Source organism: Chrysemys picta, unplaced genomic scaffold (genome assembly GCF_011386835.1).
Source record: "Chrysemys picta bellii isolate R12L10 unplaced genomic scaffold, ASM1138683v2 scaf20, whole genome shotgun sequence".
Lineage (NCBI taxonomy): Eukaryota > Metazoa > Chordata > Testudines > Emydidae > Chrysemys > Chrysemys picta.
The window spans coordinates 189362-198358 of record NW_027052727.1 but is presented as its reverse complement, the minus strand read 5'-3'; the positions used below and the strand labels follow the sequence as shown (position 1 = coordinate 198358).

Genomic DNA, 8997 nt, shown 5'->3' with positions numbered 1-8997 from the left:
AATATTTCAGCCAGGAGGACAAAATGAAATACATTAAACAGCCTAGGTACCAATATTACAGAACAGGAGCTGGGGTTCCAGTGGACCACAAACTGAGTATGTGTAAACAATGTGCGGCTATTGTGAAAAAGGCAAATATCATTCTGCAGTGTATTAACAAAGGTGTCGTATGCAAGACAGGAGGTTAAAAAAATGGACATCTTTATTCTTGAGAAAGGAAGACTGTGAGGGGACCTGATAAGTTTTCCTATAAGTTAAGGGCTGTTAGGGAGAGGACTGAGATCAACTCCTCTCCAGCTGCACTGAAAATAGAAGAGGGGGGAAATCAGCATGCTTTGCAGTGACGGAGATTTAGGTGAGACCAGGGGTGGGGAAACTACGGCCTGCAGGACCGTCCTGCCTGGCCTCTGAGCTCCCAGCCAGGGAGGTTGCCCCTGGCCCCTCCCCTGCTCTCCCCCACAGCCATGCCATCGCCCGTGCAGCGCTCAGGTGGGTCTGCGCAGTCCAGCAGGGCAGCGCGCCTAGCTCCATCCGGGCTGCTGCCCTGAGTGGCATGGTAAGGGTGCAGGGCTGTGAGCTTCTGCGGGGCAGTGTGTCTAGCTCCAGCGAGGCTGCAAGCTCCTGCTGCTCTGAGCGGCATGGTAAGGGGGCCAGGGCGTTGGATAAGGGGCAGGAGGTCCCGGGGGGCAGTCACGGGACAGAGAGCAGGGGGCGGTTGGATGGGGTGGAGGTTCTGGGGGGGGGGCGGTCAGGGGACGGGGAACGGGGGGGGGTTGGATAGGCGTGGAGTCTCGGGGGGTCTGTCCGGGGGCAGGGGTGTGGATAAGGGGCGGGGCGGCCAGGGAGGGTTGGGTAGGGGGTGGGGTTCCGGGGGGGTGGTTAGGGGCAGGGAGGGTCTCTGGAGGTCAGGGGACAAGGAGCAGGGGGTGGGTTTGGATGGGTTGGGGATTGTGAGGGGGGTAGTCAGGGGGCGGGAAGTGGGAGGGGGGCAGCCAGGCTGATTGGGGAGGCACAGCCCTCCCTACCCGGCTCTCCATACAACTTTGCAACCTCGATGTGGCCCTTGGGACAAAAAGGTTGCCCACCCCTGGGTTAGACATTAAGAAAAACTTTCTATGAGGATAGCTAATCTGTGGAACAGGTTGCCGCAGACCCACAGGCAAATGCGCTCTCAGCTTCCACAACCCATGGGAGGAACCGCTCTTTAATGTATTGACCATACTTGCTGCTTGGGGTTTAAGCCGTAGGCTCCTCCACCTCCCAGTACCACACCTCTGAGCCTTCAGCATGCCTTCCTCGCTGTGACCGCGCCGCAGTGAGTCTACTTGGACTGGACCCCTGGAGGCTTCACACCCAAAAGAAACAATGCAGCCCCCCCGTCTCTGGCCTGCATCGACTCCCAGCTGGTGCAAAACAGAAGGGCTTCTTGTACGTCTGAACCTAACACAGGAAGTTCTCAGGGGCCTTGAGCAAGAAATTCTCAGCACCATCCTGCTGGGCTTGTCCCCACCCAGGTGGGCTCAGGCGGCTCCTTGTTCCCAGCCCAGAAGTGACTCCTCCTTCCTGTGGTCCCTCCTATATCCCCTCCAAGGCCCCGCCGCCATCCTCTGTCTTCTTTCCCAGGCAAACAGATCTCCAGGTGACTCTCTCTCTTCAGCTCTCTGTTCTCTCTGCTGCCCATAACTGGCTGGCTCCAAGTTGGGATGGGCCTTCAGGTCATCAGTTGCTAAGTTACAAAGTGTCCAGACTATGGTCTGGGGTCCAGGCTGCTAGACTGAGTCACACCTGGTCCTCTGCAACAAGAGACACCCCTCCTCCCACCTTGGTTAGACATGCAGCACATGGGGGAAACTGAGGCACACACAGTATACATACGCAACATTAGGAAAATATCCCACTTAGTCACATAGGTTACCTAGAGAGGATGTGGAATCCCCATCATTGGAGGTTTTTAAGAACAGGCTGGACAAACATCTGTCAGGGTGTGACAGATTTATGTTACCAAGCTGCCAGAGACCTTAGGTGATCAGTCTAAGGCAGCGGGATTTTTAGGGGTGGAGATGAAGAGAGCACACCAAGTAACTAAGTTTAAAGTTTTATTAAGAAAATAACAGCGGAGAGTGCTGCGTGTTTCCCACGTCACTCTGAGGAAGGAAGGAAGGAAACGTTAGTGCCTGAGCCCTAACCCATACTCCCACACGCACAACCCAACTCTGGGTGTAATGTAAGAAGAAGGCGGGGGGAAGGGTGGACGGGAGTTCTTCCCTGGGCACAGGTCGTCCGGGGTCCGCTGTAAATCTCCAACTTGCTTCCGCTCTCGGGAGGGTTTTTACCCTAGGTGTTCCAGAGGGCTTTTGCTCTCTGCCCCAGTCTGAACCGGTTATCTGTGGCTTCCTCAGCTTCCCCAAAACACTCCGGCTTCAGGGGATGGGAGACGGCTGTTCTCCCATTCGCTGACCTTCACAGTCTCCCTCGTTTTCGCAGCCCCTGCAGTTTCTGTTCTGCGAGTCTCCTTTCTTATGGCAGGGCAGGGTTGGAAGCTCGGCCCCCCTCTTTCTTGGCAGGTAGCAGAGAATCTGTTGTGTGCAGTGACCTTGGGCTGGAGTCAACCTCTTATCCAGGCCTAGCTGGAGTGTCAAGTTAACCCGTTCCCTTGTCTCTCTCTCCCTCCTTTGGCCTCCTGAAACCTGCAAAGGAACCTTCCATTCCCCACTCACTCACACCTTTAACCCTTCCCAGAATACTGCACCAGCGTTAGCAACATACAATACTGATCTGCCTTCCCAGGGGACTTGAGGGAGAGGGCCATTGGGGTGTGACAAGGGATGGTCTTGGTTTACTTGGTCTTGCCAGTGACCTCTTGAGGTCCCTTCTAGCCCAGCATTTCTATGGCTCTACAAATGGTGAACAGGCCATTAGAGGCACTTATAAACTAAATGCAGACACTTATTCCTGTCCAGCAGACTTCCTCCGCTGATGATAGCAACAGTGCTACCAGCTGTGAGTAGACCAGGCCATTTACCATGTTACAATCATGAAATTCTACAGAAAAAAAATAGGTCCCCCACCATATACACACAAGCAGTTACTGCTCACATATCTAGCATACCGTACAGAGTGTGCAAACAGCACTGCGCAGCGTAGAGCATTGAGTGCACACACTAAATGCTAGCAAATACTAAACTCTTACTAAAAGAGTTTATCCATTAACATTTTGGAAATTATTTTGTGCAAATAAAACATTATTACAGAAAACTATTACATCTAAAAGGTAAAAAGTGGTTCAGTGAGCAGATAAATGAGGCCAGAAATCCCACATGGGACACTCCAAGTGCCAGAGAAAAGCTGGGAGAGGTTGATTGGCTCTTGTAGGGAGACAGAGCAGAGCTCATCCATCTTCCTCTCTGGGGTCCCCTCAGGTTGTGGCACAGACTCCAACAGGCTCTGTTAAGCTGCAGAAGTTAAACACAGGCAACGTCTATTAAAGGGAACCTGCCATAATGGATGGTCACCCTAGTGGCTCCATGTTTAGTGGACAAAATCTCTAACCCCGCCGACAAAGCTTTTAGCTCCAGTGTCAGAGATCTGTGTTCCTGGAGCCTCAGGTGCTGGGCTCTGTCCCTCCTGCAGGTTCACTGGAGACTGTTCTCTGAAGCAGCTGGATTTATCATTACAAATCTCACCCAATGCTCTATCAGCAGCCACAGAGAAACCCCTCTCACTAGAGTCTTTCACACCTAAATTCATCGCAGAGAAAACAAGGGGGCTTTGGCTGCAAACCTGTGTGAATAAAAGGGAAATAAGAGATCCAGAACTCCCTTGTTCTGCTCCGTGGGGCTGGTTTGCTAGAGGGGATGGGCCAGTGAGACTCAGGGTCCAATGACTTGGACTAGGTGTCTCTCTCCAGAGGCCTCAGTGAGAGCAGTGAACCCCCAGGCTAGAGCCCCCCTCACTTACCCTTGGCAGATCTGTCAGAGCCACTAGATCCTTGGTCACTTGCTGTGCAGAGGAGAAGAGAGAGAGTATATTAGCATCTCTCACAAGGCAGGGCTTCAGCGTAGTTAGTAGATACGGGGGACTCTTATCCAAAGGGAACAGTCATCACCTTACTCTTCCCTAGCAGTGAGGTGGTTGGTGCACAGATCAGTCTACAATGCAGCTGCCCTGGATTTCCACTATTCACATGCAAAAAACGTTACCATTGTACGAGGTCAGCACTGACTTGTGCTTTTCCTGTCTCTTCAGAATGGAAGCACTGAACACTCAACAGTTAAAGGCTAGCAAACTAAGAAATGCTGGGCTATGGATACTCAGGCCAAACAACCTCAACTCTGCCCCCTTCGGTCTGTGCCCAAATGGGTCCTTCAAGCAGACCACAGACTTCACCCTCACACCCTGCCAATCGACAGCAATTCCCTGCACAGAACAGTGTGGATGGCATGAAGAGGAATGCTGATTGGGGTGGTGCTGGGCACACAGACAAGGGTGAGTTTGGTTTGGCCTGGTGCTGGTCTATTCCCTGTTCCTATTCCCAGACCCACTGGGGCAGAGTTCGAGTTGCGTGGGAAGCATCATTCTACGTCGGCATATCCTGGTTTGCCAACCTTTGACTTCTGGGAATTCAACACTCTCAGGACACAGGGAGCCCAGGGCAGGGCTGAGCACCTGCAACCTTAATTCCACGTTAACAAAGTTCTTGCATGTGAATTTCCGTTGTTCTGGAGTAAAGAGGAGGAGCGAGGGAGGCACGACTCAGGGCCAACTGTAGGAGGAAGGGGGTGCTCCGAGGGGGTTGTGTTGGCACTTCTCAAACCCCCTCAGGTACCCGCTGGAGACACCCCTGAGAGGGTAAAGAGAGAGCTGGACGGCTACACCCTAGCAGGGCCCGGCAGATCTACGCATTTTATACTGACTCTTGGTGCCAGGCATTAGATGGCCTCTGAGACAGTCCATCATTTATGTAAATATTTCCCATAGTTTTAGTCTTGGTCTTGTCCCTAAAGCTAATTGCAGGAGACAACTGAGGAGGGGATTTGAACTCGTGGTCCTCGAGGTGACAGCTTGGTGCCGATCTGACGTCAATGGAAAGACGCCCATTGGCTTCAACAGGCTTTGGATCAGGCCCAGACTTCACAAGCACCAAACCAACTTTCAGGTAAGTCAAAAGAAGTGTAACATTAAAAGCAGGTCAGACACCTTCAGGGTCACACTCAGCCACACACAGCACAGCACTAGGGGGATAATAATTCTGCCCAACACCACCGTATACATTCCTGACCATCGCCTTCTCTGCACTAGAAAAATTGGGACCCATCCCCGCAAGCAATGCAATTCCACCAGTGATAGCAAAGGTGGAGCAATTGAGGAGATGGGGTTCAGGTGTTTTTAACCACAGCATCATCTAGACTTCCCCTGAGCAAGGTTACAGAACATGTGTCTACAGCCACTCTACACTACTGAAGACGAGCTCTGCTGGGAAAATAACAAAGCAGGGCAGATTATCCAACAAGTTCTTGGAATGTATTGGAGACATTTTTTCTTTCAGAAGGTGGAGAAAGCTACTAGGGGAGAGGCTGTTCTAGATTTAACTTTGACAAATAGGGAGGAACTGGTTGAGAATTTGAAAGTGGAAGGCAGCTTGGGTGAAAGTGATCATGAAATGACAGAATTCATGATTCTAAAGAATGGTAGGAGGGAAAACAATACAATAAAATAATGGATTTCAAGAAGACAGACTTTAGCAAACTCAGGAAGTTGCTAGGTAAGATCCCATGGGAAGCAAGTCTAAGGGGAAAAACAGTTCAGAAGAGTTGGAAAGTTCTCAAAGAGACATTATCAAGCGCACAGGTGCAAACTATCCCACTGCACAGGAAAGCAATGAAGGTTGGCAAGAGACCACACTGGCTTAAACCAGGAGATCTTCAATGATCTAAAAATCAAAAGAGAGTCCTACACAAAGTGGAAACTAGGTCAAATTACAAAGGATAACTGTAAACAAATAACGCAAGTATGTAGGGACAAAATCAGAAAGGTCAAGGTACAAAACGAGATCAAACTATCTAGAGACATAAAGGGTAACAACAAAACATTCTACAAATACATTAGCAGCAAGAGGAAGACCAAGGATAGGGTAGGCCCATTAGTCAATGAGGAAAGAAAGACAATAACAGAACATGGGAGGAGAGGTTGATACGCTGGAGGGTAGGGATAGGATACAGAGGGACCTAGACAAATTAGAGGATTGGGCCAAAAGAAATAAGATGAGGTTCAACAAGGACAAGTGCAGAGTCCTGCACTTAGGACGGAAGAATCCCATGCACTGCTACAGACTAGGGACCGACTGGCTAAGCAGCAGTTCTGCAGAAAAGGACCTAGGGGTTACAGTGGACAAAAAGCTGAATATGAGTCAACTGTGTGCAATACGAGTCAGCAGTGTGCCCTTGTTTCCAAGAAGGCTAATGGCATCTTGGGTTGTATCAGTAGGGGCATTTCCCGCAGATTGAGGGACGTGATCATTCCCCTCTATTCGACATTGGTGAGGCCTCATCTGGAGTACTGTGTCCAGTTTTGGGCCCCACACTACAAGAAGGATGTGGAAAAATTGGAAAGAGTCCAGCAGAGGGCAACAAAAATGATTAGGGGGCTGGAACAAATGACTTATAAGGAGAGGCTGAGGGAACTGGGATTGTTTAGCCTGCAGAAGAGAAGAATGAGGGGGGATTTGATAGCTGCTTTCAACTATCTGAAAGGGGGTTCCAAAGAGGATGGACCTACATGGTTCTCAGTGGTAGAAGATGACAGAACAAGGAGTAATGGTCTCAAGTTGCAGAGGGGGAGGTTTAGGTGGATATTAGGAACAACTTTTTCACTAGGAGGGTGGTGAAGAAGTGGAATGGGTTACCTAGGGAGGTGGTGGAATCTCCTTCCTTAGTGGTTTTTAAGGTCAGGCTTGACAAAGCCCTGGCTGGGATGATTTAGTTGGGGTTGGTCCTGCTTTGAGCAGGGGGTAGGAGTAGATGACCTCCTGAGGTCCCTTCCAACCCTGAGATTCTATGATTCTATGTGAAAATGGGGAAAGAGCTAAATGACTTTTTTGTTTCAATTTTCACCATAAGGTTTTATAGCGATTGGACGTCGAGCATAGTGAACACCAGTGAAATTGAGGTAGAATCTGAGGCTAACGTAGGGAAAGAACAAGTTTAAAATGATTTAGACAAGTTAGGTATCTTCAAGTCACCAAGGCCTGATGAAAGGCATCCTAGAATACTCAAGGAACTGACAGAGCAGATATCTGAACCAATATCTTTGAAAAGTCATGGAAGATGGCAGAGAGGACTGGAAGAGGGGAAACATAGTGCCAATCTATAAAAAGGGGATTAGGCACAACCTGAAGAATTACAGACCAGTCAGTTTAACTTCAGTACCCAGAAAGATAATGGGGCAAATAATGAAGCAATCAATTTGCAAACACCTAGAAGATAATAAGGTGATAGTAACAGTCAGCCTGGATTTGTCAAGAACAAATTGTGTAAAACTAACCTGATAGCTTTCTTTGATAGGGTAACAAGCCTTGTGTATGGGAGGAAATGGTAGATGTGGTATAACTTGATTTTAGTAAGGCTTTTGATAATGTCTCATAGGACCTTCTCATTAACAAACTAGGGAAATATAGCCTAGATGGTGCTACTATAAAGTGGGTGCAGAACTGGTTGGAAAACTGTTCCCAGAGAATAGTTATCAATAGTTCACAGTCATGTTGGAAGGGCATGACAAGTGGGGTCCCTCAGGCCTGGTCTACACTAGGAGGTTATGTTGTATTTAGCAGCGTTAACTCGAATTAACCCTGCACCCGTCCACACAACGAAGCTATTTATTTCGACACAGAGGTCTCTTTAAATCGATTTCTGTACTCCTCTCCGACGAGGGGAATAGCGCTAAATTCGACATGGCCATGTCGAATTAGGGTAGGTGTGTATGTAATTCGACGCTAATAGCTCTGGGAGCTATCCCACAGTGCACCACTCTGTTGACGCTCTGGACAGCAGTCCGAGCTCGGATGCTCTGACCAGCCACACAGGAAAAGCCCCAGGAAAATCTGAATTCCTTTTCCTGTCTGGCCAGTTTGAATCTCATTTCCTGTTTGGACATCGTGGCGAGCTCAGCAGCACTGGCAACGATGCAGAGCTCTCCAGCAGAGGTGACCATGCAATCGCAGAATAGAAAGAGGGCCCCAGCATGGACTGATCGGGAAGTCTTGGATCTGATCGCTGTGTGGGGCGATGAGTCCGTGCTTTCGGAGCTGCGATCGAAAAAAAGGAATGCCAAGATCTACGAGAAGATCTCCAAAGCCATGACGGAGAGAGGATACAGCCGGGATGCAACACAGTGCCGCGTGAAAATTAAGGAGCTGAGACAAGGGTACCAGAAGACCAAAGAGTCAAATGGACGCTCTGGATCCCAGCCCCACACATGCCGTTTCTACGAGGCACTGCATTCCGTTCTAGGTGCGGCCGCCACCACTACCACACCACTGTCCGTGGACTCTGACGATGGGGTATTGTCAACGGCCGCTTCCTCGGAGATGTTCGCGGACGGGGAAGATGAGGAAGGAGATGTGGAGGACGAGGCAGTCGACAGCGCTTTCAACGCTGATTTCCCCGACAGCCAGGGGAAATCACCCTCATGGAGATCCCCTACCAACCCTCCCAAGGTGGTAACCCAGACCGTGAATCAGGGGAAACATCAGTAGGTAAGTGTTTTAAACATTTATTTTGAACAGAATAGGAATGGTATCTTAACAATGGGTTTTTCATGATTAGTTTGCCCTAGGCGCTTTAGTTTCTAGTCCTTGCCAGTGCAGCTACTGGAAAATTCTGTCAATATGTCCGGGGATAGAACAGAAATCCTCCTGGGACATCTCCACGAAGGTCTCCTGGAGGTATTGTGAAAGCCTTTGCATCAGGTTCCTGGGGAGAGCGGCCTTATTGCGTCCTCCAT

The 8997-nt window shown here is 49.7% G+C and overlaps 1 protein-coding gene across 1 annotated transcript in view; it reads right to left on the bottom strand.

Moving 5' to 3' along the window:
- Positions 1 to 2083: 2083 nt before the first annotated feature.
- Positions 2084 to 8997, bottom strand: part of LOC135977726 (class I histocompatibility antigen, F10 alpha chain-like) — a 194198-nt gene continuing 187284 nt past the window's right edge. Inside the window, exons 6-7 of the mRNA XM_065578976.1 lie at positions 3958 to 3999; positions 2084 to 3452 (exon numbers count right to left, since the gene is read on the bottom strand). Coding sequence (XP_065435048.1) covers positions 3448 to 3452; positions 3958 to 3999 — 47 coding nt within the window. The 3' untranslated portion in view covers positions 2084 to 3447. The remainder of the gene's footprint in view (positions 3453 to 3957; positions 4000 to 8997) is intronic.